General features: G+C 41.6%; 1 protein-coding gene and 1 long non-coding RNA gene across 9 annotated transcripts in view; one reads left to right on the forward strand and one right to left on the reverse strand.

Moving 5' to 3' along the window:
- Window positions 1–699: 699 nt before the first annotated feature.
- NARS1 (asparaginyl-tRNA synthetase 1) lies at window positions 700–21,000 on the reverse strand. 8 transcript variants are annotated; one of them, XM_089895241.1, is made up of 15 exons: window positions 20,615–20,992; window positions 19,468–19,550; window positions 17,002–17,067; window positions 16,809–16,901; window positions 16,634–16,723; window positions 15,614–15,692; window positions 14,691–14,761; window positions 13,204–13,290; window positions 11,597–11,818; window positions 11,291–11,490; window positions 10,730–10,865; window positions 10,014–10,127; window positions 7,806–7,937; window positions 7,364–7,495; window positions 700–1,269 (listed from the first exon to the last, which is right to left on the reverse strand). In XM_089895241.1, the coding sequence occupies exons 1-15, from the start codon at window positions 20,655–20,657 to the stop codon at window positions 1,258–1,260; spliced, it is 1,560 nt and encodes a 519-aa protein (XP_089751367.1). In that variant the 5' UTR covers window positions 20,658–20,992; the 3' UTR covers window positions 700–1,257. The 8 variants fall into 8 exon arrangements, with proteins under 8 accessions (XP_089751367.1, XP_022440109.2, XP_022440108.2 ...); XM_022584401.3 differs by lacking the exon at window positions 700–1,269 and adding an exon at window positions 5,111–6,553 and having other exon boundaries at window positions 19,468–19,547; window positions 20,615–20,988; XM_022584400.3 differs by lacking the exon at window positions 700–1,269 and adding an exon at window positions 5,111–6,553 and having other exon boundaries at window positions 20,615–20,988.
- LOC111180231 (uncharacterized) overlaps window positions 20,836–21,622 on the forward strand; it is a 54,165-nt gene continuing 53,378 nt past the window's right edge. The window contains exon 1 of the long non-coding RNA XR_002646158.3: window positions 20,836–21,171. This is a non-coding gene — a long non-coding RNA (uncharacterized LOC111180231). The remainder of the gene's footprint in view (window positions 21,172–21,622) is intronic.

Genomic DNA, 21,622 nt, shown 5'->3' on the forward strand with positions numbered 1-21,622 from the left:
CTCTGAAGGCAGAAGAGCACACGATTACCAAGAGCAAGACGTTCACTTGGCCACCGCACAGCATCTGGAAAGGATTCAGAGATAAGCGTGGTGAGAGAAGGCTGAGGACCGAGCCTGAATGTGCTGAGAAATTGGACCTTTGCTGGTAGGTGAACGGGAGTCATGCATGGTCATGACAGTCATGGAGAAGAGTAGCCTGTGCTCTGAGGAAAAGGATTGAGCAAGCAGGGTCCAGGCTATAAGAGAGGAGAGACAGGGAGAACAAATAGAAGACAGTGGCCACCGTTCACAAAAGAGGTGTTGAGGGGCGTGGCCATGGAAAGTGAAGACAGAAATAGGCAAGTAATGGCACACTGGAGATTAGAGGGAGGGCAGAATCGGGTAATTCAAGGTCTTCAGCAGTAGTGAGACCAAAAAAGAGAAATACATTAGTCAGCAGGACAGCTGGTTTGAGGCAAAGATGAATGCACTTTTTTATATTTGTTGTTTTCATATTGTCTTTGTTTTTGCCTGAGTATGTTTTACATTGCAAGAAGGACAAACAGGTACAGCCATCCAACAGAAAGTTGTAGTGGTCATCTACATAGAAATAAGGATTGAAACCGACCATTCATTCAACCATTCATTTTTTAAAAATAAATTTGTTTGTTTATTTATTTATTTATTTTTGGCTGCGTTGGGTCTTCGTTGCTGCGCACAGGCTTTCTCGAGTTGCAGCGAGTGGGGGCTACTCTTCGTTGTGGTGTGCGGGCTTCTCATTGCGGTGGCTTCTCTTGTTGCAGAGCATGGGCTCTAGGCACATGGGCTTCAGTAGTTGTGGCTCGTGGGCTCAGTAGTTGTGGCTTGTGGTCTCTAGAGTGCAGGCTCAGTAGTTGTGGTGCACAGGCTCAGTTGCTCCACAGCATGTGGGATCTTCCAGGACCAGGGCTCAAACCCGTGTCCCCTGCAGGCCGATTCTTAACCACTACACCACGAGGGAAGCCCTAATCATTAATTCGTTTTACAAAACAATTTACAGAGAATTCATCACTCTCCTTGCTAATTTGTCCTTCCTAATAGCTAACAATAATTGAACATTTATTCTCTTTCACCTATGTCCACTCCCTTTTGATTTATCTTCAAATACAGAGGGAAGACCTCTGGGTAAAAATGGGGGCTTGAATACATGGATGTAATTTCACTCCGACCCCCAAACCCCACTAAAATGTCAAGAGAGGTTTTGTTGTTGTTGACAGTGATGGTGTGTTTTGTTTGTTTTCAAGCACAAACCTAAAATGATGGGGAAAAAAGAAAAAGGAATGATGGCAACAAATTTGGGGAGCTGGAAGGCAGATGGATAAATGGTTCATGATTTAGCAAACTCAAAAAATCCTGAATCTTAAAATGGCCATCCTAAGACAAGAACCATCTGGATTTACATGACAGAATCCCTAGGAGGTTCCAGACTGGCAGCAGCGGGTAGCCCTGGAAGTGGGGATGAAAGGGAGAGATGCTACATTGAGATAGATTTGGGGAACTAGACTTACCGAAGTTGTGGACACATAGCCCTCTTCACCCCTTTCCCCCCACAGGAGGTGGGAAGTCTGGAATCCAACCAGCCCAAGAGGAAAGATCTAAGGATGTTGACATCTGGAAACCAACCGGCCCAAGAGGAAAGATCTAAGGATGATGACATCAGGGACTCCCATACTCAACATACTCAACAGTTCAGGCAGCTCACCCTACAGGAGGGCTCACATCTCCTCCCACACACTTCAAAAGCATTTTATCTGCTATTTGGAATTCTCAGCAGAAAACCAAGTATCACCTCACATCTGAAAAAAGCCTCTAAGAAGAAAGACAGAAACCCAAGCAAACAGAAGAAAACATACAGGAAGAAGAAAGCTTGAGTAAAAGACCATAAAGATGGAAATTTCTGAGGTCAGAATAAAAAATTTTTTAAATTTTACTATGCTAACAGAGATGAAAAATTCAACAGAAGGACTGGGGAAAAGTTGAGGAAAGCTCTCAGAAACTAGCAAGCAAAAAAAAAAAAAGATAAAAGGAGGTCTACTATCTGAATAATAGCAGTTGTAGAAAGAAAGAAAAACAAACAAAAGAGGGGACACTTAAAAAAAACAGTTTAAGAAAGTTTTCACAACTGAAGGCCCTGACTTTCTGAATTTAAAGAGCCTACCAACTGCCCAACAGAATGGATGAACAGTCCCAAGGAATATCATATTTCAGAACATGGGGACAAGCTTCTAGAATAGACAGGTCATATGTAAAGGACCATGTATGAGAATGTTTGGGAATTCTCCATAGCAACATTGGAAGCTAGAATGGTAACACTGGAAGCCAGGGTTTCAAAATTCTGAGGGAAAAATGCTTTTTAACCCACAATTTTATATAGAGACTATGGTTTAAATGTGAAGATAGATTAAAAACATTTTTTAGATAGGCAAGTTCTCAGTGAATTGACATTCCATGCACCCTTTCTCAGGAAATTACTGGAGGATGTGCTCTACCAAAAAGAGGAAGTAAACCAAGAAACAGGGAAACATGGGATACAGGAAACAGGCTGTCCATAGAGGAGGAAGGTGAAGGGGATACCTGGGATGACAGTGAAAGAAGATCCCAGGACGACAGCTATGTTTCAAGATTGGAGTGTGGCTGGTTCACACTACAGCAGACAAGCTCTCAGAGAAGCTTCTATGGGAAGATATAACTGATGAGCACCTGATGTGTCTGAGCGTCTTTGGAAAGTGAATTAATGATAAAGAAAAAAATGAGATGACTGTTAATTATGGGCAAAACGAAAAGTTGGCCAGAAAAGGAAAAGCAGTCATAGTATACAACATGGTCAACCAAAGTAATGATTTAACTAAGCTGGAAAGAGGGGGAGAAGAGAAGCATGCACATGAATGGTGGGACAGGGAGAGGAAGAAGCGCAATCTTCTTTAGAAGAGCAGTAGAGAGCGTCTAAAACCGAAAAATCGATAAAGTAATAGAAGCATGTTTTTCTTCCTGACATGGAAGTAAATGCCTAAAGAATAAGTTAAAATTTTGAGCACCACTATTTCTGTGAGCCAGGGTGCTACAACTGCGTTAAATTTTGACGCCAGAAACCAGCATCTTTGAACTGCAGGGTACACCAATGTTTTTTCAAAGACAATATTCTTCATCTTATCATCAAGTTAGTAGTAATCTATGAGGTAGAAGGAAACTTGTCAGCATAAGAGACTGAATCATTTAATTGACCAGCAATTAGCAAATACTATGAATGACAGTATTTGTACATCATAATATCTTTTTTCCTTAGAAGGACTGAATGAAATAATAGGATTCTAAGCTTAAAGGAATTCAAGCTTTGGAGTTTCAAACTTCATTCTGTCACTTTTAACAGTGCATCTTCAGGCACTTTTTAAATTTTTCTCAACCATTACCTCAGGGGTAATAGGGCTATTATCCATATATAGGGATTATAGGGCTATAATTATAAATTATATATTGTATAAATTTATAATTTATATAATTATCACAAGAGGTTATTGTGGGGATTAAAGCATGTGACAGTACATGGCTGACACAAACCAGTACTCCATTATTGGCAGCTACCATCATTTTGAGAATTTCCCAGTATGACTTGAAAGCTAACGAGTGCACAGGTGTAGCGTTTTTGTGGCCACTGGCAATATTGGACAGTCTCAACCTTGGCCCAATGTTCCCATTTTAACATAGAGATTGGGAACAATTTCAAAAGAGATTAATGTGAGATGAATGAGGACCTACAGTCATGATGATGAGAGGCTTAAGGCTGGCTTAGAAGAGGGAGGTAGCTACTCAGTGACAGTCACACTAAGTCTGTCACAGCCTCAGCTGGGCGGGCTTTTAAAAAGCATCCTGGGGGCTTCCCTGGTGGCGCAGTGGTTGAGAGTCCGCCTACCGATGCAGGGGACACGGGTTCGTGCCCCAGTCCGGGAAGATCCCACATGCCGCGGAGCGGCTGGGCCCGTGAGCCATGGCCGCTGAGCCTGCGCGTCCGGAGCCTGTGCTCCGCAACAGGAGAGGCCACAACAGTGAGAGGCCCGTGAACCGCAAAAAAAAAAAAAAAAAGCATCCTGGGCCCAGCCCTGAAATCCGGATTCTGTTGGTCTGGGATGAGGCCCAGGTGACCCCAATGCGTAGGAAGGTTGCTTATGACAGAATCTCATTGCTCTATACACTAAACAAGAAATTTTTAGGAAATGCTAGAGGCAGCCATGTGTGGGGAGCTGGGTGGGTGGAAACGGCTGTAGGACATTGACAAAGTCGGTATTGAAGTCATTTGAATTGCTACAGTATTAGCCTCCCATCTGTCTCCAAAGCAGGTCAGCTACACAAGTACCAAAGGCGAAGGGGGCTGCTGCCGTGAGGATCACGTATTAGGAAGAAGTTTCAGGCAGGAAAGGGCCGTGAGATGAGTCCCACGAGAGCAGGAACTCAGAACCGGGTGTCTGTGAGGCGGACACTTGGCAGGGATATGGGATGGGCTTGTGACGCTTAGAGTACAGGGACAACCAGAGAAAAGGGAATGTGAGTCCACGTGCGTGAGGTGCGCTGCTCGGGTTCTTGGTTTGACGTCACCACTATCTTGACTCCGTTATCCCCACCTAACCCCACAGCTCTCCCTCAGTATTTAAAACTTTTAGCCCATTTATACAATTAAAATCTAATCTAATTGAGCCTAACCTTGTCACCTAAATTCTGATCAAATGAACTGCCTAGTTGCATCCAGTTAGAGCTCATTCCCATTCTTACATGTATTTTTCATTTAAAGATAGAGGCCAAATATATGACAAATGCCCCATTTCCATCTGTTATTTTACTTAACTGCAAAATAAGATATAATCTAATGTGTCCAAAATTAATACAAAAAGGATGATAAAAATGATGTAACTAGGACCCACATCTAATTTTTAAAAACCATTCCTTTTCATTACTATGTACTTTTACTAATACCTACCAAATTCAGGAATATCTAGTTTCACATATACAAATCATGAAAAATAAAGATTTAAAAAATGCAAAAGGCATGAACTAATTAATGTGAAACAGCGACAATCAGCTTAAAAAAAATTAAGTCAGCAAAGAGTTTTTACGTGTATCCATTTATTGATTGCTGGGAATACAGCTCATTGAGGATACATGACATGCATTTTGGGGGAAAATTAACCAAATCTGAAATGAAGCCATTCAATAAGCCTGCAAGTTAATAAGTTAGCACAGATTAGACCTAAAGACACAGTGTGGGGTGACTCCAACAGCCATGCAGGGCTGTCATGAAGATTCCAGCTGCAAATACTCTTGGAACTTATTTATTTACTTTTAAAAACTAAATTTATTTTTGGCTGCGTTGGGTCTTCGTTGTTGTGCGTGGGCTTTCTCTGGTTGCGGGGCGCGGGCTTCTCGTTGCAGTGGCTTTTCTTGCTGCAGAGCACGGGCTCTAGGCACGAGGGCTTCAGTAGTTGTGGCTCACGGGCTCCAGAGTGCAGGCTCAGTAGTTGTGGCACATGGACTTAGTTGCTCTGCAGCATGTGGGATCTTCCTGGACCAGGGGTCGAACCCGTGTCCCCTGCATTGGCAGGCAGATACTCAACCACTGTGCCACCAGGGAAGCCCTGGAACTTATTTATTCTTAATTACTTAGGAGCTACCAGGGAAGAGTGAAGATCACCCTGCCTCTTTAGTTTGAACTAATGCTAGGAAGAATGCTGTTCACTGAAGTGCCAAAAAACTTGCTCTTACTTCAAACTGTTTAAGGCCACTCCACTTTTACAAATTCTTCCAGATAAATTCGTATGCTTTAGAATTATATAAGCAGCTATCAGATTTAGAAAAGATTAACAACTGAGGCAAAAGACTATTCATTTCATTCCTGTATCTACTGCTGGTTTATACTCTGTTCTGATACTAGCAGATTTTTATAGCATATTGTCAATTTTTCCCCACGGTGTGTGTTTTAACTCACTGATACAATAAAATGATATAAATTAAAGAATTCCAGTTACAATTAAAAGGTCAGAAAGATTAAGTTACTGGAATGTCTCAGACTGTAAGTTAAAACTAATCATATATGTGGTATATATGACACAAAGGTGATAACCTAAAATTGGATAAAATGCTGAAATATACTCATGACAGCAGTTACATGCCACGTATTTTCCCCCAGACTTTGTATTGGGTTTTTTTCTTAAAATGACACCATCAATGTCACTTGATATTCAAATGATTTGGACTGCTTTTCACGGTAGCAGGAATAAAAAACAAAAAGAGAAAACAGCAATGGATATACCCCAGTGGAATAAAAAAGGGAAGATTTTGGCTGTTTTTTTTTTTTTAAAGAGGCAGCCTGTTCCTTCCATGAACCGTGTTCTTTGCTTAAATCTCCAGGAGGAATCGGTTATGGCTTGCAGCGCTGGACAAATCGAGGGTATAAGCATACATCTCGGATGTGGTATCTATCCAGAATCCAGGTTAAGAATCGTTCCAAGCCCAGGCCATAGCCTCCATGTGGACATGTGCCATATTTTCTCTGTTTAAAAAGAGAGAGAGAGAGAGAGAGGGAGAGCGACAGAGAGGAATAAATGCTCAGTTTAAAATTTTGTCCAGAGTCTCCCCGGCGGTCCAGTGGTTAGGACTCTGCACATTCACTGCCATGGCCCCAGGTTCAATCCCTGGTCGGGGAACTAAGATCCCGCAAGCTGCACAGCATGGCCAAAAAAGAAAATTAAAAAAATAAATTTTGTCTGAAATAGTTAAAATTTTCTACTGTAAAATGAGTCAGCTTATTGTGGTTGAGAATTCAACCCCTTATAGCTGATTCACTTTGCTGTACAGCAGAAACTAACACAACATTGTAAAGCGACTATACGCCAATAAAAATTAATTGAAAACAACAACAAACAAAACAACAAAAAGAATTCAACCCTTAATCTATACTTTTTCATGGACCACATGTGAAAAAATAATTTGGTATGAAAAATAAACCAAGGATTTGCCACCCTGGAAAGAAGAGATTTCAAACTTTTAAATTAAGTTAATGTCTCTGTTTATCAGAAGAAAACGAAAGACTAGATACTGGTAGCATCTAATGACATTTTTAAAAATTCAGTAGCTACAAGCAAGGCCAGGAGTTAATAGGTTTTCAAATTAAGTTAACATATTATTGGCCAAAGACAAAACTAGCAGTATTCCCATGCCACATTATTATAACCATGAAACTGAATATAGCTCATTCAAATTTCAAAGTATCACCCTGAATACTTCCCTTTTAAAAGTTTCAATTCATACAGAACTATTACAGTGAAGAAAATTTAAAGTGATTAACAAAATTTCTTTTTACCTGATCTGTGTACCAGTAATAGGGAGTGGGGTCAATTCCTTCTCTTTTATAACCTGCCAGTATCTCTTCATTATCCCAGATACGCATCGAGCCTCCCACAATCTCACCGACATTGGGCATCAACACGTCGACCTTTCAAAAATGAGTAAATAAAATGTGGTTACTACTAGGCTCTCAGTCACGGCTTTGCTCTAGAGTTTAAATGAAAATCATAATTAAGTTCCTATAACTAAAGGAGCACAATGATCATGCATAATTCAGATATTATTCAAATTCTATAATTTAACAAGATAGGTTAAACCCAATCAGAGGACAAAAAACACTTCTTTAAGTACTGTAGATTTATAATGAAATATTTGCTGTGAGCTGTATCTTATTCCAGTGGCAGTGCCCGCCCCTTTAAAAAGCAAAATCTCTAATACTATTTGAATCCCAAACTGACAGATTCGGTAAGGCGGGAATCCTCGGGACATCGCTGCATATAGAAGGACTTGATCTCCACAGGAAATCGACACAGCAAGATGGGCTCATTAATGGTGTCTGTCATCAGTCTCTCAGGAGCTTCTGGGATATCCTGAAGTTAAACAAGACTTCATTAACATTTACAACTCGAAAGGCAACGAGACAGAAGCAGCTCTTTGACCCAGGAGCAGCCCTTCATCTTATTCATGCAACGGAGTCCAGAATACACACCCACCCATAACCCATAACCACGTGGGTGTTAGGGACAATTTCTGCAAAATGAACTGTAAATAGATCTGTCTCCTCCTGCAGTATATCTGTGCCATATTGCCTGAGGAACGAAAACACACACACAAAACAAACAACCTCCCAGATACTGCTCAGTTTTTTTTTTTTCCCCAGTGGCTAGTTTTATCTAGGTCTGAAGCAAACGCAGTCCACTCAGTCCCACAAGGCATAAGATCATCAGTGAATGCTCCACAACATCAGTGATCTACACACAGAGTATGTTATTAATAACACCAATCTTTAAACTCTCCTGTTCTCTCTGCTTCTTTCCTGTTACAATAAATCTGCATGCCTTCAGTGGCAGTAAGACACAGTCATAAGACAAATAACCAGTGTCAAGTTTATAAGTGTAACCACACCTGGAGCAGTTAGCCAAGACAGCTTAGATGATGATGCATCAAGTTAATCTGCTTCCCTCTCAAACATCCTTCAGTAAACCATACATAAATTCAAGTTAAAACTGAAAACTCTTGTCCCAGTAAAAACAGATTGAGAGAATGGACAAGACTCATTGATTTGTTTAATGTAAGAAACTGAGAGGGAGCTTAGCCATCACCTGGCACAGCTGTTTTCAAGCTCTCGTCCCTGGAGCCCTGCGTCGTCTAAGGTCCAGAGAGGAAACGGGAGGTGAGTGGGAGAACTCTGGTCTCTCCGCCTGTAACCGCTTTACATACTAGAGTCCTGCATACAATTGAACTGGGGAAAAGGGGTTGTACTGCACATTCCGAAAAGTTTGAAGGCCTCTTCTCTACTCTAGCGCCCTCATGTGTGGGGGACGATACTGACACAAAGAGGAAACGCTGACACACATGGAGGACTTCCTGCGCCTTGGCCCTGCTAAGCATTTAGCTCATTAAGTTCTCATAACTTTGCAAGGTGGACGTTACCTCCAAGGCAGAGACAGGGAACCAGAAAGCGGGGTCACTGGCCTTAAGTTAACCAGCAATAAGGACAGAGGTGGGAGCAAAGCCCACCTGGGGGGCTTCTTACTCCAAAGCTTGTGCTCTTTCCGCTCACACTACTTTGCTGAGTGCTGGGCGATAACAGTTCTCAGGTTCTCAGCACAGAATTTGGTTATTATACATCATCAACTGAATTCATGATACAATAAAAGTAATTTACATAGACCCAGTACACTGTCTGTCCTCTGTAAATTCTTTCTAAAAACGAAAGAAAACTCTAGTTAGCAGCTATTACTCACATTTCATCTGTAAAACAGATTTGCAAATACTATGTAAAGAGTGGTTAAATGCACAGGGAAGAGGGCTTAGAATAATGTTAACAATCTATACCCCCAAAACATGCTGGGAGGGTGGTCCTGGGCAAGACAGACATGCTCAGTGTATCTGGGGCACCGGGCCACCTTCCCCAACAAAGCCTCCTCTCTTGGTTTTGCATTTTAATCAGTGGCGATTTTCTTCTTTGAACTGCCTCCAAATGAAGGAGTTATAATTCACTGTTTTGGGGGGAGGAATCCTTTTTGAAAGAGCCAGACGGTTTCTCCAGGAAACCAAAACAAATGTATACACATACCAACACTTTGCATGTGATTTCAAAGTTTATAACTTTCTTAAGCATCCTGCCAGTCTAGAGAATTACAGCTGGAGCTGGTAAGTCAAGACCACAGAGTGATCATGGAAGAGGAAGAGATAAAGGATGGGATGTGAAGGCTACAAACTTGCTAATATTTACTGAACACTACAGAAAAGGCACTGCTCTAAGGTCTACTCTACCTCTACTAAGCCATGGATCTTCAGACAACCCCAGGAAGGAGGGTCCGTGGTTATCATTTATTTGACAACAGCAGATGCCTTCTGCATTACTCGTTAATTAACCGGAAGTAGCAATCCACTTAATCACAAGGCTACCTTTGAAACAACGACTAGAAAGGAATACATACCTCTCCAAATTCATAGAAAGTTCCATCTTCTTTCTTTATATTGTGTTCTTTTAGCCACACAACAGCATCTGAATAGTTCATCCGTTTGAAAGGCCGTTTGGGGGGCTTGAAGTTCTACAGCAGAAAGGAGAAATACAGTGTATATAAAGAAACCATTCACACTAACGTTTCCATTTTAAGAAACACTATTTATCATTATTATAAAATGTTATTTCAGACTTAAAAACAATGTGGTGAATTCCCTGGCGGTCTAGTGGTTAAGACTCCACACTTTCACTGCTGAGGGCCTGGGTTCCATCCCTGGTCGGGGAACTAAGACACGCAAGCCACGTGGCACGGCCAGAAAAAAAAAAAAAAAAATTAGTCTGGAAATGAGTGAAGGGAGTCCAAAAGTATAAACTTCCGGTTATAAAATAGGTAAGTTCCAGTAACAAGATGTAATGTACAGCATGGTAACTAGAGTTAATAACTCTGTATTGTTTTAGATATATAAAATTATTATGCTGTACACCTAAAACTACTATAACGTTATATATCAATTATACCTATATATATATTAATCATTTATTTCAAAGTTCACAAAGCTATTAAATCTATAAAAACCTAAAAAAAAATCTATTGAAAAAAACCTAAAAAACATAAAAATCTAAAAAAAGACTTCACTGCCTTCCGAAGCAGGATCCTAATTTTGTGTTTCCACACAATGACAGACCTACCGGGTTGAGGTCATGCACCACGCTTGCTGCGGGTGATTTCAAGACTCTATCGACCACGTCACAGACCAAGTCCTCCAATCGGTTCAGGAGCTCCTCAAAGGTCAGGAAAGGGCACTCTGCTTCCACGTGAGTGTATCTGAGGAACAAGACAGTAGCTCAGAGCCTCTCTTCTTTTCACAAAGTTTCTCTTAAGCAAGGGTTTTAATGCTGGGAAACTGTCCAGAAAGGGAAAACTCCCGCCCTGCTAATCAACTCCCAACTCTCCAGAGTAGTTTTAGCCCACCCGCCTTCCTTTCCCCCTTAATAGTCATTTCTTGTTTATTCCTCAACGCATAAAGGATCAAGACAAAGTGAATGAACAGACCTTAGTGAGTTATGGCCTAAGAGGCAAAACTTCTTAGACAGTTTCCATTTATTTATTCAACTGCCCTTCATATAGCCTCTTAATACATCAGAGGTTTTTACACAGACATCATTTACCTACATCAAGATTGCTTCTCTAAACATATTTTCTTAAAAAAAAATTTTTTTTTAAATAAAAACAAAATGACAATTATGTACTCAGCCAGGTGCCTTCGTGTTCTGGATTGTTCTGCCCTGTATGACTGTGTGATACAAAAAACATCTCCCAGAGCTGGAATGCAGGTCTCCAGGTACAGCTGAGAGGACTGAGTCAGATACGCCTCTTCCCCAAAATAGTCCAGCTTGAAGAGTGTGGCACCGCCTTCCACTTGTGTTTGCACTAATGTTGGAGGACTGATCTATTCAGGCGGAAAGGAGTAAATAAAGGCCTTCTGTGAGCACCACTGTTTAAGTTCAAAAGTGCCAAGAGGCATTGTTTGCAAAGGATGATGAACGCGTACTTACTTCGCAGTACCCCCTGTCAAAGAAGTGATCTCTAAAGCACCTGGTGACCACAGAACGTGCTTTTAGGATTTTGGACATGTTTTCTCCCCGGATCATCATGTGTCTGTTGTTGAGCTGGACGTCAACGTCAGACTCCTCGTTGATTAAGTTATCAGCGCCTCCAGCGGGGGCCAACCCGATCAATTCCCAGAAGTCGCAATTCAGCTCGTGGCCCCCTGGAGCCTGCATTTTTTAAAAAGGGGTCGGGAGGGAGAAGGAAACAGAGAATTCACAGTAGGAAAGATTCTAATTTATATAAAAGTTTTTAGTAAACTCATATTTCTAAGAACCTTATCATTATTAGCCTACCCTTCTAAAAACGAAGACCCGGTAATTGAATTTTATATTTATTTAATATTTCTTTCAGACTAAATACACATACACAATTTTTAAAAAACAGAAAAGCACAAACCAGAAAATAAGATAAACTATAATCCCACGACTTGGAGTAACCACTAACTATTGTCAACATTTTGGTATATCTTTCTAGCCTTTGCCCAATAATTTAAAAGTAACATAATACACACATTGAAAAACTCCTTAAATACAAAGGTTTTACTAAAAGGTGTTTCTCTTTGGAACATATATATATATATAGTAAAAATTCAAATTCTCCCTAATAATTCCATTGAAAGCATTAAATTTTAGAAGCCACACAGTATGAAATATATACCTATCTTGGTACCAAACACTGGACAGCAAGTAATATCACAAAAACCATTCCATTTTGCAATCACATTACTTTCAAGGAAAATTCAGTAAACTTGAACCACATATTCACTCTTAACATAGGTTCCTCACATAGACTCTGGGAGACTCTCTTTTATCAGTATTTCTAGTCTATCAGGAGGACACTATGGGCTCCCTCTGGTGGTTGATATGTCACGTTTGTTTGTTTTCTTTCCCAACAAACAAATATAACCACAACTGCTACTTGACCAATAATTACCAACAAGTAACTCTAACTGGTATAGGTTACAGGCCTGTTGGCTGGGGAACAAACAACCCTCTGACTATCAAGCCTAGCTTTAAGTTTTTTAAAAAGAGGCTTTCAAATTCTATTTTAAAAGTTTCAGATTTATTTTATTTATTAAATATTTATTCGGCTGCGCCGGGTCTTCGTTGCAGCATGCGGGATCTAGTTCCCTAAGCAGGGGTCGAACCTGGGCCTCCTGCATTGGGAGCGAGGAGTCCTGACCACTGGACCACCAGGGAAATCCCCAAAGTTTCAGATTTAGATCACTGTTCTTTCCTGAAAAACTTTTGGTAGACTAAATTTTCATTTCCACTTAGCTGAAAAATTATTCACACACACACAGCAAATTGTTCTCACCCATGAAGTTTATTCAGGAATTCCTTAGGTTGAAAATCCCTGAGATCGTTACAAGAGCACACAAGCTGTACAGTGTACGTATCTCACCAGGAAAGGAAAAGGCATTCTAAATTTAGCAAGTGCATCACCTTTGTCTATTTATATGCCAAATACCAAAAGTATCAATACAAATAAAGACAATGGAAAACAAACAAGTACACAACTCTTCTCTTAGTGAGGAACTCAACACACTCACCTGCTTGCCCTTTGGGGTAAGATTTAGCATTCCATACACTGCGACACTACTCTCAGTGGACAAGACTACTCCATTGTAACACTGACACTATAGGAAGATCAAGTTCAAATTCAGTTACTCACATTTACGTTTAAAATAGTCTACCATATAGAAAGCAAAGGGAATTACTTACAAACAAGTTCTCTCGTCCAAAACTAGTAAAACAAGACAGCCATCAAACATTCATCTATATACAGATACACACATATATATGTAAATACATACTTTACATACATACACATGCATAAATAACACTAGTCCATATCTCTCAAAAGTATCTGGAAAGTTTGTTTCTCATTTTCTTTAAAATTTAGACTATTAAAATAATACAGGGAGTTCACTTAAACTATGATAATCAATACTGGCTAAAATCATTAGGAGAAAAGTGATGGAAAACTTTATAAAGGAGGGATCAGGCCATCAACATCTGAACGCACTAATCATAAAGACAACCAGAATTATGTGCTTCGTGATGTGATGTCGTTGGAAGAATACAGCTTTGTCCATGAAGTAGTTATATCAAGAAGCAGCAGCAGCAGAACCTGAATCTGACCAGACCTAACCTCCAGCTTATAAGAAATACAAAGGATAGAGGAACATGTTAAAATACACCTTATGATGCAATCAACCAAATCCAGAATGTGAGAAGTCCCACAGGACCAATGATCAGACTTTTTCCAATAAATGGCAAGGGGGAGTGGGGTGGAGAAAAGAGAATGAAAAGGGAGATCTGTTATAGATTGAGAGTGATTTCAGAGACATATCAACTAAATGCAACATGTAGATCTTGTCTGGATCCTCATTCAAACCAACCAACTGTAAAAAAGACATCATGAATCAACTGGGAGAATCTGGCTGGATATTTAGGAGTTGTGCTAATTTTGGGGGTGTGTGATAATGGTAGTGTGGTTATATTAAAAATATTTCTTCTTGGTGATGCATATTCAAGTATGTTTATATGAAGTATGTCTGGGAGGTAAAAGGGGGGGAGCAGTAAACCAGAACTGGCCAAATATTAATCATTACTCGTTACGGACTTAACGTGTATCTGCTGCAAATCCATATGTCGAAACCCTCCTCTGCCCTCTGCTATGTGAGGATGAGCACACAACGGGAAGTAGTCTGCAGCTCAGAAAAGGGCCCTCACCAGAACTTGACCATGCCGGCACCCTGGTATGGACTTCCAGCTACTAGAACCATAAGGAATAAACTTCTGTGTTCACAAGCCACCCAGTTTATGGTGCTTAGTTACAGCAGCTCAACTAAGATGTTACTGAAGCTGAGTGATGAGCATGTGAGGTTTCTTCCTACTGTTCCATTTTTGAGATGTTGGAAATTTCCCACAATAACAGTTAAAATAAGTATAGACCCTAAGATTCCCAAAACTAACAATAAAGTAACCTACTGAAAAAAAACTGACTTTTCATCGTAAATATGAAAATATTTACCAAATCATCTGACAAGACACACTGGAGATAACCCGTACCATCCCGCAACACCAGAAACATTAAATTCTTTCCTAAAAACGGGAAAGAGAAGTTTAGCTAGATTGTTCGAGAGGCACTTGAAAGCACTTTCTCATAATTTATTCTTATGTAAAGGAACCTCCAAGGTTAAATGTTGAAAGTTCAAACCTCCCACACGGCCCCATTCCTCTGAAGGGTTCACCAGTAATATCACTACTCAGTATCTGGAAAGTATTTTGCCTTCTTCATGTTTCAAACCCTTCATACTTTTAAACCCTATGTGAGCCTCCTGACCCACACGATCATGGGAAAGCAAGACAGTAAGCACGTGAGTCGAGGGATTAAGTCTTATTCACCGTTGAGTCCCCTGCAATACCTAGCAAAGCACATTCAGCGGGGGTTGATATATACTGCCGCACAGAAGCACTCTTGGTTTTTTATGCTCCCTTTCTTTTTACGAAGGATTTGACAACCACTTACAATAAAAGACATGTAATAAAATAACAAAAGCAGAAAGAGAAAGCAAGACATCATGACCAAGTACAAATATACTAATTATAAAAATCAACATCACTGCCATCAGTAAGTTTCAGATTTGGTTCTGCACTTCCGGTAATATACCCCCTGCTTTCCTTAAAGAAGTCAATTCAATTAGACAAATATTTCCTGGATACCTCTGATCACTGTGACTGCTTACAGTTAAGTACCATTTAAATAATTTTTAAACTTTCAATAGTCATATTAAATAAGAACCAATTGAGGATACAAATTAGTACTTCCTTTAAAAAGCTAGCACTCTCAAACAAAAATACCCCGAACTAAATGTTTTTTTTTAAATGTTCTTCATCATCTAAGAGCAGGGATATTGAAAATTAAAGAGAGAAAAGGACAGCTATGCCAGTTACCTTGCCTACGCAGCCTGTGGACCCAGCCAAATACCTTTACTCTTTGGCCTCTATATCCTTCTAATTCACGAATCTTCACCTGTCAAGTTAAAATAAAAAACATTTGACCCAGCATGTCATTGATCACATACCAATTTTGTCACGAATATTAGATAGATGGCAGAAAAGTGTTAAAAATTCACAAGTGGTGTAAAACTTCTGATAGTCACTCTACTACAGGTCAGAGCCAAAAAATTTCACCACACTGGAGGGGTTAAAAAAAAAAAAAAATCCAAGTCTTCTTTCTCTTAGTGCAAAACTGTCAGCGAAACAATCAGAACTTCAGATACTGTTATATAAAATCAATGAATTCAAAATAGCAACAAGCCTAGTCCACGCAGAGCCCTCCCCCTGACCTCACCATCCCTCCCACCACCCTGGGTGGTGGAAGCTGCCCAGGCTGGCTTTTCCTCTGAGGGATGGAGGAGAGAGGGGAGGGGAGGAAGGGGTTGCAGGGTGTGGCCAAGAAAACAGCTTCCTCACTAAGGAAGCAAGAAAACAATGGCAATCCAGCAGCAGTAAGAACCGTTCGAATTCTAACCATGTCCATTCACAGTCCAGCATTCTGGTCTAGGAAGATTATATGTACATAATCAAATTTCAAAAACGTTTTCTTTATTTAAGAAATCATGAAAATCTTGGATTTCAACTCTTCTTTTTACTGTGAGGAAACTGACATCCAGGGGAGGGTAAAATCACTTGTCTGAGACCACACAGCCCACCAGGCCTGGATTCCAGGGCTGCTAGCTTTTAGTCGGGACAGAATTCGTTCAACACGCAATTACTAAATTCTATCAAAAAAGGAGCCCTGCGAGGACCAGCCTCATAACTCTCAAACATTACTGCACTCTCTCCCTTTTGAAAGAAAAGAAGAGACAAACAGTGCAAAGGAACAAAGCACGTGGCATGCCCCTCAGACACAGAAATAACAGTTTGACCCCGTGAGTCCATGATATTTGAAACGATACACATCACACTTACGCAACTTGGCTCTGCAAGACTTGGGTCGTTTTTAATGGTAATCTTCTTTGCTTCTTCCAGGTTCTTCTCTCTTCGTAAATTGTCTTCTGCCTAGTTTTAATAACCAGGCAATTTGTTAACATGGCTTCTGGTGTCCCAACTTGAAAAATGTTCACAGAGCAAATCTACTGCTCACCTCTTTCTTTTCCCGGGATTCACTCTTCATCTGTTCCCTGTGCCACAGTTTTCTAATGTTCTTCATCTGTGATTTAGAAATAACATCCCACCTCTGGAGGGGTAAACAGATGTTTAATGTTTTCAAGACCGCTGTATTCTAATGAAAGTTTCTTCACAAAATCTAATTCTGTAAAGCTTTGGGTTCACCCTACCTCGTTTTCTTTTTGTGAATCTACGTAGATGGTAGGAAAGGGTTCTTTTCCAACTGTCATCAAAGCCTTGGGGAGGGAGGGACAAGGAAAAAGGACATTTCTTTAACATTGTACAATGTTTAAAATCAAAATAACACCTGAATTATGAGGTAACTTTGATCACCTAGAAAATAATCGAGAGCCCAGAAGAAAGCATAAGACCCCACCAGCCAAAGGTCAATGTCGACAGAAGGAATGGCGGAACATTCAAAGAACATTTTGCTTAAGGTAGAACGTCCTTTCCCAAACAATTCTAGCAAGTTCGGTTACATAGTATATAGTTTCCCATGTGGACTAGAAACAACAGATTTTAAGTGGCCCTGGGGACCGACAGGAGGTACGCTGACAACAACAGAAGAGACAGCTGATGGCAAAGGCCAACTGCAGGGCACATCCAGACGATTAATCCTCACGAAGAAACCAGGGAAGTCATTTCTGAAACTCTCTCAAGAGCATAGTGGTTAGGTACACAGAAGGCTAAGTTTCATTTAATTGGAAAAATTCCTGTGTGTAGAATGTATGTACCTCTTTTCACCAATACTGGGACATATGAGACATCAATATTATCATTTAATATTTTATAGTTTGTATTCGTTTTTAAAAAAATAGATAGTTGAAAGTATGTAAAAGATAAGTGTTTTATTAACTGCTTCAAATATTCCTTCAAATTTTCTCCTAAGTTATCATCAACCAAGAAATGCAATGAATGACTGTCTCTCGTGTAAGATCTGAAGTTTATGAAAACTGACCTTTTCTTAAGATCTAGTTTCCAAACCTGAAAAATACTTTTCATCTTGATTTAATACTAGTCTCAACTCAATTATTGCTACAGAGGAGGAGGGAACCTGGATCTTTTGGAAACATCCAGGAGAGTTCAGTTCCTCCTTTTAACAATTAGACTTTGTAAGGATGTTTGTAAATCACTAAGAATTCATTTACTACCTGACAGTCTGTACTGATCCCTCCTTTGTTAATCAGTGACATTGAAAGAGTCAAACTGTGATTCTCCAAATCAGAATGGCACACTTCTGCTAACAGCGACATTTTGCAAACATTCATCTAAACACTACTGTCAGTTCTGGGCAGCCATAGGAATCACCCCAACAATCCAAAATGAGAAAGATTTCCCTCTAACAGTTAAAAAATTAAGACCCATGGTTGACACACCAAAACATAACCAGAGTATGAGCTAAAAGAGGAGAGAATGGTCCCAGGACAGGAACACTTGATAATAACCTAAATGAATACTGTAACAAAGCTCACAAGAAGGGGGATTGGCCAGACACAGATACACAGAAAGAAGTGTCAGGGCAGTGCACTTCCTGGTGCTGTCCTGGGAGAGGGCTTTAATCAACTTCCTTATGTAGCAGCTGTAGCCATTCCAGTCTACAGGCAAGCCCACGGCTACTTGCAGAGTGATGTCTTCTTGGCCCACACCGTGACCCAACGCCATCAGGTACCTACTCAATCCTGAGTCGAAGCTCTCGAAGAACCCATCTGAACTGTATTTGGCTTTCCATGTAAGTCTGCTTAAAGAGAATATGCTAAACTCATAGGAGGATTCTACACTCTGAGAAACAATAATATATTGTGAAATTAGCATCCTGGCTTTAGGCTCCAGACTCATGAGTTCATGAGTGTCTGCTCTGTTCTTGGTACTGATATAAATCAGGTCTTTGAGTCTCAAGGCTCAAGATCACATTTGGATTCGAGTGGTAAATTCACCGAGAGAACTCTTAGGAGTCAGTTTGGAAGAAATGTGAGCATAAACTCAGATGACTAAGGGAAGATGATTTTTAGTTCTACAAGAATTAAAAAACTGGCCAACTGACTCACTGGAGAGAAAAATTCCGAGATGCGATGCCGTATGGTAAGAAAAGAAGATACCTATTAAAAATGTTCAAGGGGAGGGCTTCCCTGGTGGCACAGTGGTTGAGAGTCCGCCTGCCGATGCAGGGGACACGGGTTCGTGCCCCTGTCCGGGAGGATCCCACATGCCGCGGAGTGGCTGGGCCCATGAGCCATGGCCGCTGAGCCTGCGTGTCAGGAGCCTGTGCTCCGCAACGGGAGAGGCCACAGCAGTGAGAGGCCCGCGTACCGCAAAAAAAAATGTTCAAGAGGAATTCCCTGATGGTCCAGTGGTTAGGACTCGGCGCTTTTGCTGACAAGGGCCCAGGTTCAATCCCTGGTCGGAGAACTAAAGATCCCACAAGCCTTGAGGCGCGGCCAAAAAAAAAAAAAAAAGTTTAGACGTAGATCATGTAATACCCTTAAAGCTACATATCTGTATATACCCCTTACTTGTCCTTTTCATAAAGTTCTCTTCAAACCTAGCGCTTTAAATAAAACTCCTGACAAGTCACAGAATAACTGACATGAGTCATTAATAAATGCAAAGTCGTTTTCCTAATGAGAAAGAGGCACTACCTTAAGGCCTGTTTTAAAAGGTTTCTCCTTGGTTCCATCACCAGTAGCATCACTTCCCTCTCGGTCTGAGACATACAGCTCTGCTGTTTCACAAAAAGAGAAGAAGTTACTCACTTGGCCAGTAATTACCAGTCACCTCATACTGCAGCTACTTTATCCGTTCTTTATCTTTGCAAACAGAACAAGCATCTGATTGGTAAAAATTATCAAGGTCCGAAAGAAATTATAATTATTTTCCCACTCCCCTATCCAAGGACATCCATCCCATAAAAAGGGATTAGTTAAATTTAGCTTTCAAAAGGAACTTTGATCATTTTCATTTGTGGTACTGCTTCTATCTACTCGAATCCCCAACAACAAAGCAACGGCTTTTCAGTTGGCCAGACCAAACTGGAAGCTTGGATGTTGTACCTTAAAAGCCAGAGTGACCCTGGAGAATTCACTTAACCTTTCTGGGCTTGTTTCTGAGCCTATAAGATGAGGAAAACAATACCCATCTTGAAGTACTGAGGATGAAATATATAAATCAGATATGCTGGTGCTAGAGCACAGAAATCAAATAAATACCGGTTTTCTCTGGTCTTTAAAGGAAACCAAAGCTCTGAGGTTAAACAAACTGAAGGCCTCACAAGGAGTAAGCGAGCAGAGACATCAACCCAAGTCTCCTAAATCTCTTCCTTTTCCTACTGCACCAGATGGTCTCCCAGGAAATCTCAATATAAGTGAGGATATGTGAAAAAGAATTCGCATTCTTAAGTCCTTTCCTGCCAGTCACTTGGAGGAGTCACATATTTGGGGTCTGCCCTGAGGTCTGGCCATGCCTCGCTCTGCCTATGTCTCAGCTGAATCACGGGATTTCTCGCACTGGGGCCGGGCCGGGAGCTGCCGCCACCCGGGCCGGGAGCGGCCGCCCCCCCAGCCGGGGCACCCAGGGCTCTAGGGAAGCCGGGCCTGCTCGGCGAGCGCGGACCCAAGGTGGGTCCTAGCCCCTCCTCCCTCCCACCATTCACGTAAACAGCGGCGGGGCGCCCAGTCTGCGCCAGGCACCAGGGTAAGAGCTGTATTCGGCCGGAACAAGGCTGCTGCCCCAAGCAGGAGCGCCGCGCCGCGCCACTTACACACCCCGGGGTCCCCGAGCCTCACTCACCTAGCACCATCTCCGCGGTCGCCCTGGTCACCTCCAAGGACATCACCTCCAACACGCCGCCGCCTTATCACCCGCAAAGTGCACCGGCGGCTTCCTCAACTCGGAGGTTGCATCAGATAATGTCGTGCAGAAGTCGTCGCAGTAAGTCACCCGAGCGTCGCGGCTCCATTGGTTACAGGAGGTTACGGAGCGTGGGCGAGCGGCGCCGCAGCCGCCATCTTTGGTTCGGGCCTAAGCAACTTCCGGGTGTGGCTCCGACCCACTCCCCTCGCTCCCTCTCGGTGAGCTGGGGGCTCCCGGGGGCACCACCTGGGACTCCTTGGCTCCCTGACATCCAGGGTGGCGCTGCAGTCCCGATCCCCCCGGCCTGCGTCTCCCCAACTTTCCCGCTGAATCTTCCAGTTCCGCGCCACCCCCCACCTCCCGTTGTGGGCACGGTAGGGCCCTTCCGGAAACCGGATCCTGGATTGCGTTCCACATCCCCAGATAGTGGAATGCTTGTGGAATTAACGTCGTCATCAAACACATTGAGCTCCAGCCACAAGCTGGGGGTGGAGGTAAGGGTCAGGGACAGAGCTAAGGGTAGTCCTGTCTCCCATTCACTAATTGCTTTGAAATATGAAGATGTTTTAACTTTCTAACTTCAATGAACGAATGAATGTATTTCTGTATTTGTCACTCGGACTATAGGGTGTGTTTTTATTTTAAGTTACAAGAGTCACTATTACGGAGACCGTAGTAACGTTGTGAAAAGAACTAGGGCTTCAAACCTGGTTGGAATTCTGGTTCTGCCTTTTGCTGTGTGCCGTGGGATAAATGAGCTAACCCGTCTGAGCTTCAATTTCCCTATTTGTGAAGGTTGATTAAGTTCACTGCCCAGCAGTCGTAGGTACTAAGTAAAGGGTAGGTAACGTCATCATTCTCAGCTTAGTGGAATACCAGAGTTTGTCCCTGAATCAAAGGAAAACAAACTCTTGTTATGAAAGAAACTCTAAAAATAACTCTGTG

Source organism: Delphinapterus leucas, chromosome 14 (assembly GCF_059928025.1).
Source record: "Delphinapterus leucas isolate spDelLeu-1000000601 "Yukka" chromosome 14, BTC_Dleu_Yukka2, whole genome shotgun sequence".
In the NCBI taxonomy this organism is placed as follows: domain Eukaryota; kingdom Metazoa; phylum Chordata; class Mammalia; order Artiodactyla; family Monodontidae; genus Delphinapterus; species Delphinapterus leucas.